General features: G+C 36.8%; 1 protein-coding gene across 3 annotated transcripts; it reads left to right on the forward strand.

Moving 5' to 3' along the window:
- The first annotated feature begins 17,519 nt into the window (after positions 1–17,519).
- Positions 17,520–22,605, forward strand: LOC107785444 (uncharacterized). 3 transcript variants are annotated; one of them, XM_016606751.2, is made up of 8 exons: positions 17,520–17,820; positions 18,751–18,956; positions 19,081–19,540; positions 19,648–19,855; positions 21,274–21,381; positions 21,462–21,590; positions 21,723–21,792; positions 22,315–22,605. In XM_016606751.2, exons 1-8 carry the CDS (start codon positions 17,594–17,596, stop codon positions 22,389–22,391), a joined length of 1,485 nt encoding a protein of 494 aa, XP_016462237.1. In that variant the 5' UTR covers positions 17,520–17,593; the 3' UTR covers positions 22,392–22,605. The 3 variants fall into 3 exon arrangements, with proteins under 3 accessions (XP_016462237.1, XP_016462236.1, XP_016462239.1); XM_016606750.2 differs by having other exon boundaries at positions 17,530–17,820; positions 21,723–21,830; XM_016606753.2 differs by lacking the exon at positions 21,723–21,792 and having other exon boundaries at positions 17,530–17,820.
- The last annotated feature ends 408 nt before the right edge of the window (positions 22,606–23,013 follow it).

Here is a 23,013-nt window from a genome sequence, read left to right on the forward strand (position 1 = left end):
GTAGGACGGATCAGCACGACAATGGGTGTGATTGGTTCTTTGGGGTACTTATGATGTGGTGAGTCTCTACAGGTGTTTTGTGGTAATGCTCTTGGGTTCTGGCGACCTGCGTGGCTTGGTTGAGTTAGAGGGATTCAGTTCTGATAGCTTGGTTATGTGCAAATGGATTCCAAAGAGTTCTCGATGATTTCAATCACGGTTCGAGGTGGATGTTTCCTACTGGCGTGAGGACATGTTGTGTATTGGGATTTTCTCCTAGATGAGATCAAGTGGAAGGATTCTAAATAATCGGATATGTATTTTGTTGTCTACTCAGAGTTGATCATGAGATTCTTGTGCTTTCATATGATGGCATGATAGATGTGGCGTGTTGTGTAGGATCGAGTTTTGTATGTGCAAGGTCGCGGTTCAGTTTTGAAGGGGAGGCCATGAATTCTTAGGCAGCATGGACGGTTTCTGAGGTTTAGATGAATGCTATAACTATTTGGTATTGCCCGAGGAGAGATTGCATTTCAGAAGGTGTACTGTGTTTTGACTTGCGAATGCTTCATTGATATTGCAGTACTCGCATGGTTGATCAACTACTGATATTCAGATTTTGCTATGTGGAACAGAAGAATTTTAGGAGTATTCCTCGTGGGATGATCGTGTATGAGAGATGTGTTAGACATTCAGCGGTGGAGTTGGGAGCAGATATGGTGATTCGTGTGTTCTATGAATTTAGAGAGTGAGAGTTTTCAGAAGCATATTGTTTCGTGGTTGTGGACTGTGAGGTTGTGGACAAAGCTAGCTAGATGATAGTATGTGTTATGATTCAGTCATTGTAGACTTTCGGAGGGTTATTTATCTATTTGTGGGTGACCAGAGTTGATTTGGGGTCCATTGGTAGGCCCAATGAGGATGTGTATTCTACACCGGGTCACATTGGTTGCCTCTATACTGCTATTGTTGAGGGATGTGCCATTCGGTCATAGTTGAGCTTATTCGTGTTCTGATATATTCTATGAGTTACTCCTCTATGCCACGCGGAGTTGTGATTTGTTGGTTGTATATACATATAGTGTGTTCTATTTGGGCCCTACAGCGAAATTTAAACGAGATGGGTATTAGGGTATTGAATAAGTGATTGCGCATTAGTTATGTTCTTTCCATACTTTGGTATGGTGTTATTGGTTCCTCAATGGTTATGGTCATGCACCTTGGGTACTTGATGTCGAATTACGCGTGGTTATTGATTTTGAGCATGGTGGCTTGAGGTATTTCATATGGTCCAGTATTTGGATGGGGTCACGCATTGCAGCAGGGTTATGTTAAGATATGATCCTTAGTGTTAGATTCATGTGTCTTGGTTATACTATGTAAGATGGTTTGTAACATTGCGGTTGTGGTGGTACTTGTTGAGCTTACGGGGCGGTTATCTCATTTGAGTCATTTTTCGTTTTGGGTACATTTAAGTTGTTACTTATTGGTACACGGGCTGTGATTCTAGGTAGCATTTGTGTGGCATGTCAATAGAATATATGGGCTTGATAAAGTAAGGTCTTTGGACCTAAAATGGGTGCTATTAGATTTATTTGCGGTATATTTGCAGGGTTAATATTGTTGATCGGCTTAGAAATTGGCTATAGTTCTTGTTGAAGGAGAGGGAGCTCCCTGGCTTGTTGATATGATATGTGGTTATAAGTTTCTGTGTGTTTCTTCCATCATTGGCAGTGTACGAAGGTTTTAGAACAAGGTTTTGTTTGATACAAGGTTTATTACCGGTACCGGGTTTGCTTCGAGCAGTTATTGTGGTCAGAATTATTTCTATGAGTTTTTGAGTATGTGGTATATCATGTGATTGCATCTTGGGTTATGGTTAAGGCTTAATACAGCTTGTTCACACTTATACAATGTGTGGATGCGAGATTCAGATCTTATAGGAAATTTTGGATGTTGGGAATTGGATTCTATGATTTACGGGCTAAGGTTGAAGTAATGGTCTTCAGTTATGTTGCGTTATCAGGACTATATGGAATAGGGTGATGTGGGATCACCCCCGGGTATGTGTATGGTAAGGTTACACGGCGGTTTGATGGCTTTGGAACAACTCTTGGCACATTCGAGGACGAACATATGTTTAAGTGGAGGAGGATGTAACAACCCGACTAGTCGTTTCGAGCATTTGCACTTCGCTTGATAGTTTGAGGGCATGAGTAGCTCCGTATGATGTATTATGACTTATGTGAAGCGTCGGTTTTGGTTTTCAGGTTATTCGGAATCAATTTGGAATAATAAATTTCATGATTTAAACTTTAAGTTGGAAGAGTTGACTAAGTTTGACTCTTGTAAATTTAACCCTGGAACGAAGTTTTGAGGGCTCTATTAGGTTCGGATAGTGATTTTGGACTCGGGCATATGCCCAGATTTGCAATTGGACATTTCTAAAAGGATTCGGCACTAATTGGTGAAAAGTTGGACATTTGAAGGTTTGGAAAGATCATAAGTTTGACCAAGAGTTGATTTTGAGGATATCGGATTTGGATTTTGGTTTCGGGAATTAGAATAGCTTCGTTATGTCATTTGGGACCTATGTGCAAAATTTGAGTTCATTCCGAGTTGATTTGATATATTTCGGCGTGAGTTTTGGAAGTTAAAAGATTTAAAGTTCATTAAGTTTGAATTGAGGTGTGATTCATTGCTTCGATGTTATTATGTGTGATTTGATGCCTCGAGTAGGTCCGTGTGATGTTATGGAACTTGTTGGTATATTCAGACGGGGTCCCGAGAGGCTCGGGTAAGTTTCGGACGAGGTTCAAATAAGTTTTGGACTAAGTTGAATTTTGGCTGGGCTGCTGGTTCTGCTGTTCCACACCTGCAGCTAGTATTGCGCAGGTGCGATGGTCGCATAAGCGATCCCATGAGCGAAGAAGCGAAGAACGCTGCTGGGCAGGAGTCCGCAAATGCGGAGATTTTGCCGCATCTGCGAAGGCGTAGATGCAGACACTTAATCGCAGGAGCGAAATTGGATTGTTGGCGAGGCGCGAGCCCGGGTTGGACTTTTTGGTTGATTTTAGGATTTTGAGTAAAGATTCGACCTTTATCAATTGAAATTATTTTCTTAGGCTTTATTTGACGTATTTGAGTTACTTTTGGCTAGTTTCGAGCTGTTCGGAGGTCGGTACGCGCGAGGTGGAATTTTTGGAGCATCGTTTGGCTTGCTCGGTGTTGGATTTGGCTTGTTTGAGGTAAGTAACATTTCTAAACTTGGAGATGAGGGTATGTACCCTGATTATACGTGTTATGTGTTTGGTATTGAGGTGACTCACATGTTAGGTGGCAGGCGTATGGGCGTGCACCGCGTGAATTGTGACTCGGTTATTTCTGTGGTACTACGTAGTTACCTAATCTTATTTGTATCTATGAAATCTCTACGTGCTAGAGTAATTGAGTTTTGATCCATGTTAGAAACCATGTCTAGGCTATATGCTTATCCTGTTGGGACCCACTGAGGTCATTTTTGTTGTTGAGTTATTTGTTTACATTGCAATTACATACTCAGTCATACGCATTCATTTGCATATCATATCTTAGTCTCTGTTACCATTTATTGATACATCACATCATTATTTTAGGCTGATTTTCATGATATTGTTAGCCCGAGAGACTGGAGATATTGATGACTGATGGTGTGGATATTGATGGGATCGGCCTACACGCCGCAGCAGGTATTGTTGATTTATGATGGGATCGGGCTGCACACCGCAGCATGTGTTTATTGATTTATGCCATTATTGGCTTGTTATAGCGCTTGGGTTGAAGGAGCCCCTCCGGAGTCTGTACACATCCCCAGTGAGCGTAGGTACCTACTAAGTACGAGTGCCGAGAGCGAGTGCCGAGTGATTGGGAGGACTGAGTAACTGTGAGGCCTGAGTGAATTGATACTCTGAGAGTATGCATATGGTTTTATCACTGAGTTGCATTGCATTCGACATGCACACTTGACATACATGCATAGAGATACATGTTCCTCATGTTGCACGACATTGCATCATGCATGACTTCACATTCACATTGACATGTAGTCATAGAGATGTATTTTACTCAGGCCATTTGAAAATGAAACAATTACCTGTTGAAAGTTTTAGGAAAATCATAGTTTTACAAACGTACTCATATTTTGGTGATTTCGGTAATAGATTTGGGTTTTCACTGACATACTTGAAAAGCATGCCTATTTTCCGGAACTGTGAACGAGTTGAGCACTATATCTCTGAGTTACTTCTTTTATCACTTTATTTATGTTGTTATGAACTATTGTTGGCTATTGGTATTGGACTCTGACCTTTGTTCCAACTCGTCACTACTTTCAACTAAGGTTAGATTTGTTACTTATTGAGTACATGGGGTCAGTTGTACTCATACTACACTTCTGCACCTTGCGTGCAGATGTTGGATATTGATATTGCTGCGTACGGCGGGAGCTGGATTTGAAGATGTACCTGCGTTCCAGTCATAGCTGCCTCTCGGCCATGGTAGCTTTAGAATTTTAATTTGTTCATGTATAATTCAGACAGATGATGTAATTTATTTCATACTAGCTTTGTAAAATTCTAAATCTCAGAAGCTCATGATTTGTACTACCAGTCCTTGGGGAGTTGTATAGAAATTCAGTTATCTCATCTTTGATTCATGTCAGTGTTATTATATTATGTTATTTTGTTAATCGGCTTACCTAGTGGGTTGGGTTAGGTACCATCACGACGGTGTGGATTTTGGGTCGTGACGTGTTCCATGTTTCTATGCTCCGAAAGTATTATGGCGATCCGTCTCATGTGTTAGACTTCAGCTCAGCCCAGTTGGATAAGGATCTATCTTATGTTGAGGAGCTGGTGGCCATTTTGGACAGGCAGGTTCAAAAGTTAAGGTCGAAGAACATTCCTTTAGTTAAGGTCCAGTGGAGGGGTCAGTCAGTCGAGAAAGCAAATTAGGAGACCGAGCATGATATGCGTAGCCGTTATCCTCATATTTTCACCACTTCAGGTATGTCTCTATAATCATTCGAGGACGAATGTTTGTTTTAAGAGGGGGAGGATGTAATGACCCGGTCGGTCATTTTGAGATTATTAGCCCCGATTCCCTAATTATTACTCCCTCTATTTAATTTTGTGGTTATGTGTCTTGCCGGGGTTCGAGAGAGTTTCAGAGTGAAATGGGACACACAGTCCCTAAATTGGAAGTTTAAGTCGTAGGGGTTGACCGTAGCTTGACTTGTGTGAAGTCGACTCCGGAATGAAGTTTTGGCGATTCCAATAGCTCCGTGGGGTGATTTTGTTCTTAGGAGCGTGTCCGAATATTGATTGGGAGATCCGTAGGTTATTTCGGCATTAATTGGCAAACGTTGGAAAGTTGGAAGAATTTTAGGAAGTTTGACCGGGAGTGAACTTTTTAATATCGGGGTCGAATTTCGATTCTGATTCCGGAAGTTGGAGTAGGTCCGTAATGTCAATTATGAGTGGTGTACAAAATTTGTTGTCAATCGGAGTTATTTCGGTATGAATCGGCGTCGATTCCGGAATTTGAAAGTTCATAGTTGCTAAGCTTGAATTTGGGTTGCAATTCATTGAATTCGTATTGTTTGATGTGGTTTTTGGCCTCGAGTAGCCCCGTTAGATGTTTTGGGCCTAGTTGGTATACTCGAACGGGGTCCCGGGGACCCCGAGTGTGATTCGGATTGATATCGGAACAATTGTTGAACTTATGCATTTCTGAAAAATTCCAGCTTCTGGTGTCATCGCACCTGCAAAGGGTATGACCGCAGGTGCAGACTCGGATATGCGTGTGAGGAAGCGCAGAAGCGGAGAAGGCAGCCCAGGCCAGGGCTCGCAGGTGCGGAAAAGGTTCCGCAAGAGCGGCTTCGCTTCTGCGATGGAGAGGATCGCATGTGCGTACCTGAGCGCAGATGCGACGCGCGAGCCGCAGGTGCGCATGCGCGGGTGCGTGTGTTTTTCCGCAGAAGTGGATCCCTTAGACTTAAGTGAAGTCTGCACCTGCAATGGGTTTTCCGCATGTGCGGAACCACATATGCGGCTAATGCATCGCAAAAGCGATTCTTCTGGGCAAAAAAAGAGAAAAATTGAGGGTTTGGTTTCATTTTCATTTTGAGACTTTGAGAGCTCGGATTGAGGTGACATTTTGAGGGATTTTCAGAGGAAGTGTTGGGGTAAGGATTCTTGACTCATTTTTGATTAATTCCCATGAATCTACTGTTAATTATACCTTTTAAGTATTATTTTGGAGTTTAAAATTGGGGGGAAAAGGTGTAGAAGTTCTTAGACTAAATTCTTGACTTTTGAAAGGCGAAATGGGATCGGATTTGAATAATTCTTGTATAGTTGGACTCGCTATCGAATGAGTGTTTGGATTTTATAATTTTGGTCGGGTTCCGAGACGCGGGCTCGGGTTGACTTTTTGGGGCGATTTTCCAATTCTTTGCTAAAATTATTATTTCATTATTTAAACTAGTTTCCTATAGTTATATTTAGTATGAAATTATTTTGGATAGATTCGAGCCGTTCGGAGTTGGAAAATTGAGGGAAAGGCCTTCTAATCGATTGATTGAGCGTGGTTTGAGGTAAGTGAGTTGTCTAACCTTGTGGGGGGAGGGGAGGGGGAATTCCCCTTATGATTTGGTACCGTGGTGATAATTTGTGATATGTGAAGGTCGTGTACGCAAGGTGACGAGTGCATACACATGCTAAATATTGGATTTTCGATTTTAGCTACGTAGTTTCCTTTTCATGCCTTAATTAAGTTATTTTAGCATGTTGTAGTCATCATATTTAGTCTAATTTCACATGTCTACTTGTCTTATCTCCTATTTGCAACTTGTATCACATGTTTAGTTGAATTACTTGCTTTTCTTGATTTCCGTATTCATTACTTAACTGTGAAATTCTTTACTTGAAATTTCTATCCTTGAAATATCTTGTTGTTGAGTTTGGTGTTGAATTGCAAGGCCGTGGTTCTTTTGAGACAAGGTGTAAGTTGTGAAATATCATTTATTTAGTTGTTATGTTTTGGCTTTCGTGTTATTGTTGAGGTGATTGTTTGGTTGTTTGCACGAGGTTTCTGTCGTGCTGTTGTTATTGTTTGCACGAGGTTTTCTGTTGTGTCCTTGTGATTATTGATATGCATGCGGTAGTATAAGGTATGGGTGTTGAAACACATGCGGTGAGATAAGGTGGGTTCGATACGTGTAGCTAGTAGGGAAACTACTAGAAGTCATGTGGTGTGATAAGACGGGCTAAAATGCGGGATGCTATTTCGGGAAAAATAATTTTCAAAACTAAATATAAAGGCTCCCGCGGTGATATAAGAAAAGACTGTGAGTTATTTTATGATTTGAGACTACGAGGCGGTACCTCGGGAGTGCTCTTGTTGATCTTCTTGATTTGTTGTATTGTTTAGTTATTGTTACCTTCACATGTAAAATATTTTCCTTTCATGTTGTATTAGCTTTTCCTTGATTCCGTGTTCTTACTTCCCATAAATTCTTTATTGTTCACTTCCATGTCAATTTTTATTATATCATTATATCTTCTGTTTGATTCTTATTATCTCCAGTAGGGCCTTGACTTGACCTCGTCACTACTCTACCGAGGTTGTGCTTGACACTTACTAGGTACCATTGTGGTGTGCACATACTACGCTTCTGCACATGTTTTGTGCATATTCAGGTACATCCTATCAGCCTCGGTGTTAGCGCGTTGTGTGGCTTGCTTATTGGAGATTTCAAGGTACACATGCCCGGGTCCGCAGGTCGGAGTCCCTTTCTATCCTGTTCTTTCTTATTTCTTTACATCTTTATAGACAGTGATGTATATGCGCGTTCAGTACTGTATCTAGAGCCTGTGACTTGTATTTACACCGGGTGTTGGGAGATGTACATGTTGAGTTACATATTTCATTTCATATAGTTGTTGATGTTTTGAGATTTAAATTATTATTCAGTTATTCCGGATGTTTTGTTAGGCTTAGCTAGTGTTAGAGATTAGGTGCCGTCGCAATATCCTACGAAGGGAATTTGGGACCGTGAAGGTAAATAGATAAGAATAATTCAACAATAGTTCAACAATGAATATATGCAAATTTATATGAGATATATTGTGTATGATGTGCAAAAGACGTGTTTCGAAAGAATTCTTTTAAGCAAAAAACAAGATTTTAATAAAAGAGATCCCTTAATGGAGATACAAGAGAGGTGACTAAAAAAAGATAGTACAATAATGAAAAAAGAAAATAAAGAAAGCACAAAGATCGCAAGAGCTAAAAAATGGATGAGTACAAATTCACGTGAGATACATCATGTAAAACGTGCAAAACACGTGTTTCAAAAGTGTCCTTTTGAAATAGAGACGAGCTTTCAAAAAATAAAATCTTTAATGAAGACTAGCAAAATAGGTGATTAAGAGAGGTAATGTATCAGCGGAAAAACAAAATAGAGAAAAATATAACAATAGCTAAGAGATAGATTGTGTATAAATTCATGTGATATACATCATTTATAACGTGCAATTCACGTGTTTCAAAAGCATCTTTTTTTTTTAGAAAAAAAAGACATACTTTTATAGAAGAGATTCCTCTAGTAATCAAAATAAAAATAAAAAAAGTTGTTGTAATGTAGAATTAAAATCTATAAAGACTAGAAAAAAATACAGTCAAACGGTTCAGTTTTTGTCGTATGAGTCCAACAAAAACAAACTTTAAAGAATGTAACCGCAAAAAAGAAGTAAAAGAAAATATATGTATGTAACCTAACAAAAAATGTATGTAAAAATAAGAAATATTATGAAAATATTATATTGTGGATGTTCATTCATTACTCCGCTATAGATAATTTTTCTGAAGAAGATTATCCATTTAATACTCTGTTGAATTTTATCTACAAGCAGTTGATGCAGGCAGGTTGCAAGCAACTCAATGAAATGATTTGCAGCAGTTTTTTATTAAACAGACATGTTGCAAACAGCTCATGCAGACAACTTATAAGCAGGTGATGCAGGTAGGTTGCAAGCAACTCAATGAAATGATTTGCAGCAACTTCTTATTAAACAGGCAGGTTGCAAGCAGCTCATTCAGACAACTTACAAGCAGCTAAAGAAAAGCCTTGCAACTGCTTCCTGAAAAGCCTCACAAGTGCTTCCTTTCTTCTATAAATAGAGGAGTTTTCAGTTCATTATGAACATAAGTTTGAAATTTGAATAATATATCAGTTTCTCTCTATACTTGTCTTTATTTTACAGTCTTTATTTATAACACATTATCAGCGCAAGACTCTACCATCTCGAGCAAATACTTTGAAAGTATTAGAGGTACGAACTTTCTTTTTCTAAATAATGTCAAATTTTTCTAAACTTGAATTTGTAGCCCTGGATATATCGGGCAAAAGCTACATATCTTGGGTGTTTGATGCTGAAATTCATCTTGATGCGATGGGTCTGGCAGACACCATCAAGGACAAAAATCAGGCATTAAACCAAGATCGTGCCAAAGCAATGATATTCCTACGCCATCACCTTGATGAGGGCCTGAAAATGAAATATCTTACTGTTAAAGATCCAGTCATACTGTGGAATAATTTGAAAGATAGATATGACCACCTGAAGATGGTCGTTCTTCCACAGGCACGATATGATTGGACTCATTTAAGGCTACAAGATTTTAAATCTATCAGTGAGTATAACTCTGCTATGTTCAGAATTATTTCCTAATTAAAATTATGTGGTGATAATATTACTGATCATGATATGTTGGAGAAAACTTTTACCACTTTTCATGCCTCGAATATGCTCCTGCAGCAGCAATATCGAACTTATCTCACATCTTCTTGTAGCCGAGAAACATAATGGGCTATTAATGAAAAACCATGAAAGCCGACCAACTGGTTCTTGTCTATTCCCTGAAGTGAATGAGACGAATTTTCACCAAGCTTAGCGTGGAAGAGATCGTAGTCATGGCCGTGGTCGGGAAAGAAACTCTAATCATGGTAATAATAATGCACCAAAGAACCCTCCTCACCACCAGCAGTGGAAAAGGAAAGAAAAAAGCATGAAGCGGTGCAAGCAACAAAGCCAGAAAATGTATACTATAGACGTGGAGAAAAAGGGCATTGGTCATGTACATGTCGTACGCCAAAGCACCTGGTTGAGTTTTATCAAGCCTCCCTGAAGAAGGCAGGGAAAAATGCTGAAGCAAATTTTATTTCTGAAAATAATTTAGACTTCATGCATTTGGATGTAGCTGATTACTTTGTACTCCCAGAAGGAGAAACAAGTCATATGATCGGTGGTGAATCTATATAAATATAAATATTTTAATTTTGGTTGTTTATAATAGATAGTATGGTTATGTAATTGTTGTACATAAATAAAAGTTATGCTTTGATAATGATGTTTACTATAACATATTTTATTTATGTCATTTTGAAGAATATGGATAATTCTCAAATTATGTTTGGATCAAAGACCAATCATGAAGATATTTGTGTAATTGATAGTGGAACAACTCATGCCATATTCAAGGATCAGAAATACTTTTCTTATTTACATAAGGAAAAGGCAAATGTTTCAATAATTTCTGGTAATATAAGTTTGATTGAAGGCTCTGGAAGAGCCATTATATTTCTGTATAAGGGAACAAAACTTATAATAGACAATGAATTATTCTCCCCCAAGTCCCGAAGAAACTTGTTGAGTTTTATAGATATCCGCCGAAATGGGTATCATGTTGAGACGACAGATGAAATGAATATGGAATATCTTTGTATTACAAAGAATGTTTCTGGCCAGAAGTGCATTGTAGAAAAGTTACCAACTTTATCTTCTGGCTTATACTATTCAAAGATTAGTATAGTTGAAGCACACTCTATCCTAAACCAGAAGTTTACTGATTCAAATATTTTTGTGCTTTGGCATGGCCGTTTGGGCCATCCTGGATCAATAATGATGAGACGAATTACTGAAAATTCGAGTGGGCTAAAGAACCTGAAGATTCTTACAAATAATGAATTTTCTTATGATGCTTGTTATCAAGGCAAAATGATCACTAGACCATCACCAATGAAGGATGGCATTGAATCCCCTACTTTTTAGAACGTATACATGGGGATATATGTGGACTTATTCACCCACTAAGTAGATTGTTTAGATATTTTATGGTCCTAATAGATGCATCTTCAAGATGGTCTCGTGTGTGCCTACTATCATCTCGCAACCTGATATTTGCAAAGTTATTAGCCCAAATAATTCGATTAAGGGCACAATTCCCGGATTATCCTATAAAGGCTATTCGCCTTGATAATACTGGAGAATTCTCATCTCAAGCTTTTGATGATTATTGTCTATCAGTTGGGATAAAAGTTGAATATCCTGTAGCTTATGTTCATACTCAAAATGGCCTTGCAGAGTCATTTATTAAACGCCTGCAATTGATAGCAAGACCACTACTTATGAAAACAAAATTGCCCACTACTGTTTGGGGCCATGCTATCATGCAACAACACTTATCCGTCTCAGACTGACACATTATAATAAATATTCTCCGTCACAAATAATTTTTGATCATGAACCAGATATTGCCCATCTACGAATTTTTGGATGTGTTGTATATGTGCCAGTAGCACCACCACAGCGCAGTAAGATGGGCCCACAGATAAGGTTAGGAATATATGTTGGGTTTGAATCACCCTCTATTATTCACTATCTTGAACCATTGACGGGAGATTTATTTACTGCTCGATTTGTAGATTGTCGGTTTGATGAAATAAATTTCCCACAATTAGGGGGAGAGATAAAGGAAATCAAAAGAGAAATTGTGTGAAAAGTTTCATCATTATCTCATTTTGATCCACGTACCCTTATATGTAATCAGGAGGTCCAGAAGATCATCCATTTACAAAATATAGCAAATCAAATGCCAGACGTGTTTACTGATTTGAAAAGGATAACTAAGTCACATATCCCTGTAGAGAATGTGCCTATACGAATTGATGTCCCAGCAGGACCATCTACTAGCATGAGAACTAGTGAACCTAAAGCACGTCTGAAGCGTGGTAGGCCTTTGGGTTCTAAGGATCGAAATTCTTGAAAAAGAAAATCGACAAATGATCAAAACGATACTATAAACGGATCCCCTGAAGAGACCCAAGATCTTATTTGTTCTGAGATTCCTGAAGAAATCATTGAACCTGAGACTCAAGTGAGCAAGGAACTTTTAATAAGTTCTACTAATGATGGGTTTAATTTAAATCGATCTGAAATAGTGGTGGATAATATTTTTGCTTATAATGTTGCACTTAACATTATGCAAGATAGTGAGAATTTTGAGCCCTGATCTGTCGAAGAATGTCGATAAATATCTGATTGGCCAAAATGTCAAGAGGTAATTCAATCAGAATTGAACGCACTTGGTAAAAGAGAGGTCTTTGGACCAGTAGTCCAAACACCTGCTGGTATAAAATCAGTTGGTCATAAATGGGTTTTTGTGCGAAAAAGGAATGACAAAAATGAAGTTGAAAGATACAAGGCTCGCCTTGTCGCACAAGGATTCTCACAATAACCTGGAGTCGATTATGAAGAAACATATTCACCCGTTATGGATGGCATAACATTTTGATATCTCATCAGTTTAGCCTTACGTTAAAGGCTTGAAATACATATAATGGATGCAGTTACAACTTATCTGTACGGGTCACTTGATAATGAGATTTACATGAAAATCCATGAAGGATTTAAAATGCCTGAAGCAAATTCAAAATCTCAAAAAATGTATTCAATCAGATTACAAAGATCTTTGTACGGTTTAAAGCAATCTGGGCGCATGTGGTATAATCGCCTTAGTGAATATTTATTGTAAGAGGGTTACATAAATGATGTTATTTGTCCATGTATTTTTATAAAGAAAATAATATCATAATTTGTTATACTTGCTATTTATGTTGATGACATAAATCTTATTGGAACTCCAGAAGAGCTCCAAAAAGCAATTGAATATCTTAAGAAAGAATTTGAGATGAAAGATCTTGGAAAGACAAAGCTTTGTCTTGGACTGCAAATTGAATATTTAGTAGACGATATCTTTATGCATTAATCTGCCTATATAGAAAGGGTCTTAAAATACTTTTACATGGACAAAGCGCACCCATTGAGTACACTAATGGTTGTTCGATCACTTGAAGTGAATAAGGACCCGTTCCGACCTCCAGAAGAGGATGAGGAACTCCTTGATCCTGAAATACTCTATCTTAGTACAATTGGTGCACTTATGTATCTTGCTAATGCTACAAAGCCTAATATAGCATTTTTTGTTAATTTACTAGCAAGATATAGCTTTTCTCCTACACGGAGACATTGGAATGGGATTAAGCATATTTTGCGATATTTAAAGGGAACTATTGATATGGGTTTGTTTTATGCTAACAAAGGTAGTGCGGATCTTGTTGGTTATGCAGATGCAGATTATTTATCTGATCCCCATAAAGCTCAATCTCAAATCGGGTACGTATTTACATGTGGAGGTACTGTCATATCATGGCACTCCACAAAGCAATCAATTGTTGCTACTTCTTCAAATCATGCTGAGATAATAGCTATTCATGAAGCAAGTAGGGAATGCGTATGGTTGAGATCAGTGATTCATTTTATTCAAGAAGAATGTGGTTCGGAATGTGATAAAAAATTCACAATTTTATACGAAGACAATGCTGCATGCATAGCCCAATTAAAGGGAGAATTTATAAAAGGAGATAGAACGAAGCACATTTTACCAAAATTATTCTACACACATGATCTTCAGAAAAATAGTGATATCGATGTGCAACAAATCCGTTCAAGTGACAATTCAGCAGATTTATTCACTAAATCTTTGCCAACTTCAACTTTTGAGAAGATGGTATACAAGATTGGAATGCGGAGACTCAAATATTTGAAACAAGATTTTCATCAGGGGGAGTGAAATACGCGATATACTCTTTTTTCCTTACTAAACTTTTTCCCATAGGGTTTTTCTTGTAAGGTTTTTAATGAGACATCTAAAAATGTGTATTACTAAATATGTGTACTCTTTTTCCTTTCCTAGGATTTTTTCCACTGGATTTTTCCTAGTAAGGTTTTAACGAGGCACATTATCTTTTAATGAACATCCAAGGGGGAGTGTTATGAAATATTATATTGTGGATATCCATTCATTACTCCGCTATAGATAATCCGTTTAGTACTCTGTTGAAATTTATCTACAAGCAACTGATGCAGACAGGTTGCAAGCAACTCAATGAAATGATTTGCAGCAGCTTCTTATTAAACAGGCAGGTTGCAAGCAGCTCATGCAGACAACTTACAAGCAGCTGATGTAGGCAGGTTGCAAGCAACTCAATAAAAAGATTTGCAGCAGCTTCTTATTAAACAGGCATGTTGCAAGTAACTCATGCAGACAACTTACAAGCAGGTAAAGAAAAGCCTTGCAGTTGCTTCCTGAAAAGCCTCGCATCTGCTTCTTTTCTTCTATAAATAGAGAAGTTTTCGGTTCATTATAAACATAAGTTAAAAATTTGAATAATATATCAGTTTTTCTCTATACTTGTCTTTACTTTACCGTCTTTATTTATAACCAGAAAGATATACTTGGATTTCTTCGTAATAAACGGTTGATTCTGGTGAACAGTTCAGCTTTTGTTATATAAAGTCCAACTAAAGAAAATTACAAAGAAAGTAATAAAAAAAAAAGTAAAAGAATAAATATTTATGTAACGTAAGAAAAAACGTCTATAAAGACAAGAAATACTTAAATTTCATCGTAATGAACGCCCTGATTCAGGTGAACTGTTCAACTGTTGTCTTCTTGAGTCCAACAAAAGAAAATTACAAAAAAGTAACCGAAAGAAAGAACAAGTAAAAGAATACATATTTATGTGATGTAAGAAAAAACGTTTATAAAGACAACAAAAGAATACTTTGAATTTCTGCGTAACACCTGATACATGCAAACGTTCAACTTTTGTCCTGTTGAGTCCAATAAAAGAAAATTACAAAGAAAGTAACCGGAAAAAAAAGAACGAGGAAAAGAACAAATATTTATGTGACGTAAGGAAAAAAAAACGTCTATAAAGAAAAGAAAGAAATACTTGAATTTTATCGTAATGAACGCCCTGATTCAGGCGAACAATTCAACTTTTGTCATACTGAGTCAAACAAAAGAAAATTTTAAAGAAAGTAATCAAAAGAAAGAGCAAGTAAAAGAATAAATATTTATGTGATGTAAGGAAAAACATCTATAGAGAACGGAAAAAAAATACTTGAATTTCTTTGTAATGAACGCGTGTGATACATGAAAACGTTCAACTTTTGTCTTCGTTGGGTCCAACAAAAAAAAAGTAATTAAAAAAAAAAAAAGAACGAGTAAAAGAAAATAGAAGTGCCAAAAATTAAATCAAAGTAAGAGAAAAGCATATAACTGATCCATCTCTATGTTAATAAATGATTAAATGTATATGAAAGAAACATAACTCTCTCTGCTTACAAATAATTCTTGGTATGAAATTTTTCAGGGCCATCAGAATGAGCGCAAATAAAGTTATAGGAATTGGATCTTTCTTCCTAATGCTTATGTGTTTATGCATAATCATACTGATGTATTCATGCTTTGGTTTCTCAATCAAACAAAGTATAAACCAATAAATCCGAAAAGTAGCACAATAAGAATCACAAGTATTATCAGTTTCACTATGTTAATTAATTACAACCTCAAGATTACATTCAACTTGTTATTATGCAATTCAAAACGATTTCCCATTCTTCAATTCCTTAACAACAACTTGAGTATCTTCCAAATATAGTAAAACTTAATTTGATTTTTATAGGAAATTTGACCTCCTATAACAAAGGTATACACTCTATTTATTATAAATCAAAACTATTTTAAAATATTATTTTCTGCAGTTACCTTTTATATTATATAGCAAAATAAATATTTATGGTATACACTACCATTGAGGCGTGAAATACGCTATTTATGTTTTTTCTCACTCTTTCTTTCGGTTAACACATAATTTTCTCTCAAAATCTCAACAAAATTCTTCTTCTTTTCTTCCTTCTCTCTTTTCGAGCAAAATACCTGCTTCTAACCGTGAATTCTCTGGCCGAATCCTCTAGGGTTACTACAATTGGAAATACTTCTAAACTGTTGGGAGAAAGAGGGGGAAAACAGACTTTTTCTTCAAAATCAGATTCCTCCATAGCAAGGAGGAGCTCGTCTCTCTAAGGCTGGGGCCACTGCGCGGGGAGAAAAAATGATGTCGGAATAATTCGAGTAGAGCATGGGTATTGTAACATGAACGACGGATACTGCAATATTTTTCTACGCCAGAGAAGATTTGAGGGCCGGGTTTTTGTTCGTTTTCATTTTTAGTTTTAATACAACGTATACAGTATTTTGCTTGGCCGGAAAATGCCATCTCCGGCAAACTTTCTTCTCTTCTTTGCTATTTCGTCACATACAATGATACAAATACATTGTACTATGTACAAATTCACTCAAATACATTGTGTTTTTTGTATAAATATATTATTTTTCGCCTGTATTTATGTATTCCGAAGGTCTGTATTTTTTTAATACAACTGAATATCATTGTGTTTTGTGATTTTTTGTTGTTTGAATACAATCGAAGAATACAATGTATAATAGTGAATATATGTGAATTGAATACAATGTATACAGTCGAATTGAATAGAACGATATACACTATATTTTCTTGATTTTTTATTGTTTGAATACAACCGAATTCAATATAGTGAAATTGAATACAATTCAATATTGCGCATTCCGTTGTTAAACACCCGTAATCACTATTTTTAGGCGGATTACCTCATTGTATTTATAAATACATTCGCGTGAATACATGAAATACATAATTAAACATATGTAATCCATGTTTTTTTACCTTAATGTATTTATAAATACAATCGCGCGAATACATGGAATACAACCCAGTAGCAGCGAAATTTTTTTATAATTAATTTTGTTGAGTTAAATTAGGAGTGATACACGCTAATTGATCCTCTTTCCGTTATTAAACAGCTGGATTCTCCCTATTTTTAGGCGATTTCCGCTACTGTATTCATGAATACAGTAGCACGAATAAAGTGAATACAGTCGCGCACAACTGGATTCCCATGTTTTTAGGCGATTTCTGCTATTATATTCATGAATACAGTAGCACGAATACAACAAATACAGCCGCATAACAACTGAATAATAGCTATAGGAAGTAATTATGTATATGGTAGCTATAGGAAGTTAATAGCCACTAAACAATAGTGGTTTCTGAAAATTCCTCTAAAATATAAGCCTCAAATGATGCTAGTTTTGCAAATCTCCCTAGTTTGAAAGTTCAAAAGCCCATTCTTTTATGGGTGGGCTGCAAAAATCTGGTTACCAGGTTCACTCTATAGCTGGCCCATAAAAACACACTGGTTTCATTAATAATTATTCGAAAAAGAAAAAACACTGACAGAGAACAGAGAACAGAGAACAGAGAAGGGAGGGGTTCGGATTCGGAGCAATGGGGAGCAAGAAAAGGAAGAGAGGGGAGAGAGCCACTACTCATCCCCGTAACAAGTACTATGATAACCCTCCAGATTTCTCACTCTTGGCCTCTAAATACTCTACCTTTGCACCTTACGTTTTCTATTCAGGTGATGGTCGTCGACCAAGAATTGATTGGACTGACTTCAATGCCACACGTGAACTCACCAAAGTTTTGCTCCACCATGATCATGGCCTCAATTGGTAACTCCCCTTTATCCTTTTTTTTTCTTCTTAATTTTGTTTTTCAGGTTCCACTCTCTTATTTATGTAAAAGGGTAACCGAGTTTTATAAGCACATAAGTTGAGATTTTTGCTATGCCATTCAGGGGGGACTTTATGATTTTATTTATGCTTAGACACATAAGAAAAGAAGAAAGTACGAAGTCTTTATATAAAAAGAAATAAATAACTTTTTAACATATAAAAATATTTTTGAACTTTGAATTAAACTACTCAAATCTTCATACTATTGAATAAATTTTTTTACAACAAAATGAATAATGTTCAAAGTTAAAATTTTGGTCACTGTATTTGTTGCTAAGTTTATTGTTCAAAATATGACAACCTGACCATTCCTTAGTTAAGTTGGTTTTTTCCTTCAGAGTTTTGATGACTGTTGTCCTCTTACTTGCTCTGTGAGCTTTGATTCAATGGTAAAAGTAGTTCTACAATGCAGGATGTGTGGTAGGTTCACGCTAAGAGTTCAAATCTTGTAGGTAAACAACAGATTTGTCCGTTATCAAAAGAAAAAAAGAACTGTTTAATCGGAACGCTTTGGTTTATTTGGTGTCAGTTTTGATTGCTAAAAATCGATAGTAGATGTAAAACCATAAATGAAATATATAGTTAATGTTTCACGTATGAGTTTTAACTTTAAGCTTGAAGAAACTGAATGTGTAACTTAATTACTGATAGCGCGATGCTCACCAAGCTGCATATGAACTTTGATACAATCTTAGCCTCGATAGAACCTACTTTAAATAAAAAGGAGAAACTCTTGTCTGTAGTTTAGAGGCAAGCATAGGATGGGCATTATTCTTTCAATCAGGTATGCCTGAACGTATTTTTTTGTTGAGAAAAGGTTCGATTTTATAAACAGAGGATGTATGCCTGAACATGTTTTCTATGTAGGTGGATTCCTGATGGACAACTTTGCCCTACAGTCCCCAACAGATCTAACTATATTCATTGGGTTGAAGATCTTCTGTCATCGAACATCATTCCTAAAGTTCAAGATGACAGAAACTTTATTAGGGGTTTTGATATAGGAACGGGAGCTAATTGCATTTACCCTCTTCTCGGTGCATCTCTTATGGGTTGGAAGTTTGTTGGCTCTGGTAGCCCCCTCTAATTTGTAATTTTCTCCCTTGCATCATTGTTGGTGTTTGGCTAATAAAATTGCACTATATATTTACAAAACACTGATTTCTTCATATGTGTCATCCATTTGCTTTATAACAGATGTTACCGACGTAGCTTTCGAGTGGGCAGAGAAAAATGTTAAAAGTAATCCTCATCTTTCTGAATTGATTGAAATCAGAAGAGTTAGCATGGAAACCCCATCATCTTCCAAGCAAGAGCTGAATGATGAACCAGGAAAATATGGCCAATGTAAAGATGTAGACTTCGACAATGCAGAGGCTGCTCTCATTGGACCTTCACCTCCTTCTCATCTCCCAGTGCACCCAGGTATAGGAAAAATTTACAATGGACCTCCTATACTTGTCGGCGTAGTCAAGGATGGGGAGAAATTCGATTTTTGTATGTGCAACCCTCCATTTTTTGAGACAATGGAGGAAGCTGGATTAAATCCAAAGACTTCTTGTGGTGGGACTATGCAGGAGATGGTTTGTCCTGGTGGAGAGAATGCTTTTATTACTCGTATTATTGAGGATAGTGTTCAGTTAAGGGAATCCTTTCGGTATGCTATCAGTCTTTGAATCTGGTTTATTGCATTATGTGTTAGGGAACTTTATCATGAAAGCTCAATTGAAGAGTCCTTATATTTCCTGACCCCATCTTTGCCAGGTGGTACACCTCAATGGTTGGAAGAAAAACTAACCTAAAGGTACTTATATCAAAGCTTTGGGAGGTTGGAGCAACAATAGTGAAGACAACTGACTTTGTGCAAGGCCAGACATGCCGATGGGGTCTTGCCTGGTCATTTCTCCCTCTTTCCAAGAAGATGGTACCATCCCACGTGGCTGAGAAGAATAACATGTCGTTCATGCTTGAGGTCTGTTGACTTTTATTCTGTCATTTATTCAATCGTGGGAAATCGATAATTCTGATAAAAAAGAGCTCAAATATCATAAGCTTGTCAGTAAAAGTTAGAACGAGTAATTTCCTTTTCACCTGAAACTGTCTCACTTTTTATGTGTAAGCTTTGCGTCTTTTGTTAGAGGCGGTGTACAATTATTTGCAAATTCAAGTTTGACTATGAATTTTTGGGTTTAGAAATTGGAGCTTAAACTGAAATATTATTTTAAGTTGAAATAGTGGTTTAAAATGTATTTCAAGTGAAGCTTATCAAATCTTATAAAAAGAAACTCACAATTCGTATACTACTTCCATCATCTTCTTTTTTGAGTGTAGTTCATTGTCCAAACACAATTTCAACTTCCACAGACTTTTTCAACTTCAATTCAAATTTTGTCCACTTACATAGACTTATGGGGGTTGAGTTAGTATTTTGACAGTTTTGACTATGGTGTGGAACTGGTTCTTCTTTAGGGATGCATAACAGGGTGTGGGAGTTGAGTTAGTATTTTGACGGTTTTGGCTGGTAAATGTGGAATTGGTTCTTCTTTAGGGATGTGTAGGAGGTAGTTTTTGATGGCTGGGAAGAATTCACTTGGAAGTAGAATCTATCTAATATAATTCTGTCATAGAAAGAACAAAATTCATTTCGACCCCGTCATAGTTCTCAATCAGTTCGGTGCACCGGGTGTGGCTGAATTACGTTGCTTCAATTGTTCTTTATTAGTCACAGCGATTGTTCTTTATTAGTCACAATGAAAGATTTAGTTACGAAAAAGATCAACTTTCATAAATCCATTATTTATGCTGTGTGGCAGTGGTTTAGCATGTGGAATAGAACATAAGATCATGAATATAGCCGTTTACTGTGATCTTACTTAACAAAATTATCTGATCACTATTGCCATCAGTTGAGATCTTTTTGTTTTGCAGTCTAATGATTATCTTGTATAAAATGGATCATATCTACCATATATTTGCAAGTAATACTTTTGAATTTGGATTGGGGTAGGAAGCATTGGTTTGTTCTTCTAACCATTTAACTGCTTGACTTACCTTGGGATATCATTATTTTCTCCCTCAATCTCCTTAACCGCAAGGAAAACTTTTGGTGGGACAAACAAGCTCTGTGCTCTGTCCCTGCCTTCCCACCCCACCTGAACCCAGGAAAAAAGTCAATTGGCTCTTGTATTGTCATTGTTATCCTTTTGCATGAACTGATTGTTGACAAATTATGCATTCACCTCGGTTTTGAACTTCAACCTTATGTATGAGTTCATGTGCTTCTCTAGGCAGACTAACTAGTTTCTTCACGAAGTGGTTGGACTAGTTCTGTTAATTACTTCCATTGCTAGTAGATCCAAGATTTCTTACTGATTTTCAATGTTTGTTTAGGGTCTGCAGCGCCATCAGAGTGCCATTGATGTATTGCAATCAGTGGAATCCTATTTCTGTAGTATTGGTGCATCCTCTAAATTAGACTCTGCCTCGTTTAATGTTGATGTAAGCTCCATTTGTTCTTCTCTCTGATAATTTACTGCACCTGTTACATGTTTTTCCTGAATCTCAATGTTTTCTTATAGGTAACTTTGTCAGGCGAGCAATGTAAATCTATCATGAAGACCCGGTCACAGAATGGAAACGAACAGGATATACCAATATCTGCAAATTATTGCTCTGGCCAACTGAATGACATGCGTCTGCATGTTTCTGTAATTCCCCTTACTATTTAGCATATTATGTACTTATGTCGTTGGAACCAATGCCTGGTTATTCTTGGGGCTTGTTAATCTCACTATTTAGCATGTTGTGGTTTGTTAGCTAATGCGTCGTTGTATCTGTAGGTCTTCCAGCAGATACCAGGGACTCTTCTGGTGAGGGGATCATTGCTCCAGAAAGAGATCCCTGTATCAGGTTTGTCCAAAACCATTTGGTCATATCCAATCAATCCAGTAATATTTCATTTCCCTCTTTCCTTGCCTCCTAAACTATTTGGTCAAAGCCGGTAGTGTCTTATCCCTCTTTGACAGATTATTTTGATAAGGTAATTAGGTAAATAATTATATTTTTGAGAAACCTCATATATACGAGCAGTATACAAAACATGTTCTCTACAAAGGATAACCAATTTTCTATACAAACAAGAATCACATGGGCGCACCAAAATCTCACTAAAAACCATGCTATTACTTACATATAGAAAGTCATTTTCTACCCCCTCACAAGCTCTCCTATTTCTCTACTTCCACTGGACCCACATTATAGGCCACATGGCATGTCCTATGTCTTCTCTTCCTTCTTCTAAAAGCCCAGCTCTGTAGGACTTGGATAGAAACTACAGAAAGAAAATTCTGAAAAGAAAAACATATTTGTTAGCCACTTTGCCTAAACATACTCTCTTACCCATCCTTGATAGTATTTTATTTGTTTTTGCAGGGGCATTTTCTTTTATGTTCCAGCAATTACAGGAAGTTTTGAAAAGCAAATTCAGTAAAGGCATCTTCATTCTCTAGGTGCTAATGTATGATCTGCAGTACTACTAGTGAGATGAAAGCAGTGTTGACTTTTATGTATGGTTAACGTTTAGATAGGCTGTGAAGGAAAATGTTAAAGTTTATATATTTCTTTGGATTTTTTAAAATATATGTGGAGTGAAATTAACAATTCTTCCCGTCCTTTCTTTCTTTCATTAATTAATTTTTTAAAAGAAATTTATCCTTTTAGGGGAATTCAGGATGTTGGGGATTGATAAAATTGTATTATGTATCTTTTGAACGACATGTTATTTGTGTGATAACCGATAAATCCTTGAGATCCATTGGCGCATGGTTCAAAATTCGGTGTACAATGGGATCACCGTTTTTGTCTGCGACATATTTTATAGGATTTGTTTCTTTCTAACCTAAGAATGAAGCTGACATTTGGACTAAATCGTAATACTCTTAATAATATAATGAATTTAGAGAAATGCATAATTTTAGCCAACAAAATAATAACCGACAAAATAGATAGGGAAAAGGCCTAAATATGCCACGAAATGGCTTATCCATGCCACTCGATAATCATTAACAGACAACTTATCCCATATTAAAAAATAAAAAAAAATACTAAATCTGATTTTTTAACACCAAGTTT

Source organism: Nicotiana tabacum, chromosome 19 (genome assembly GCF_000715075.1).
Source record: "Nicotiana tabacum cultivar K326 chromosome 19, ASM71507v2, whole genome shotgun sequence".
In the NCBI taxonomy this organism is placed as follows: Eukaryota; Viridiplantae; Streptophyta; class Magnoliopsida; order Solanales; family Solanaceae; genus Nicotiana; species Nicotiana tabacum.

Coding starts and splice junctions, on each gene's coding strand:
- LOC107785444 (XM_016606750.2), top strand. CDS start 17,594: ATGGGGAGCAAGAAAAGGAAGAGAGGGGAGAGAGCCACTACTCATCCC. Junction 19,856..21,273: donor ACATGTCGTTCATGCTTGAG/GTCTGTTGACTT, acceptor ATGTTTGTTTAG/GGTCTGCAGCGCCATCAGAG. Junction 21,382..21,461: donor CTGCCTCGTTTAATGTTGAT/GTAAGCTCCATT, acceptor GTTTTCTTATAG/GTAACTTTGTCAGGCGAGCA.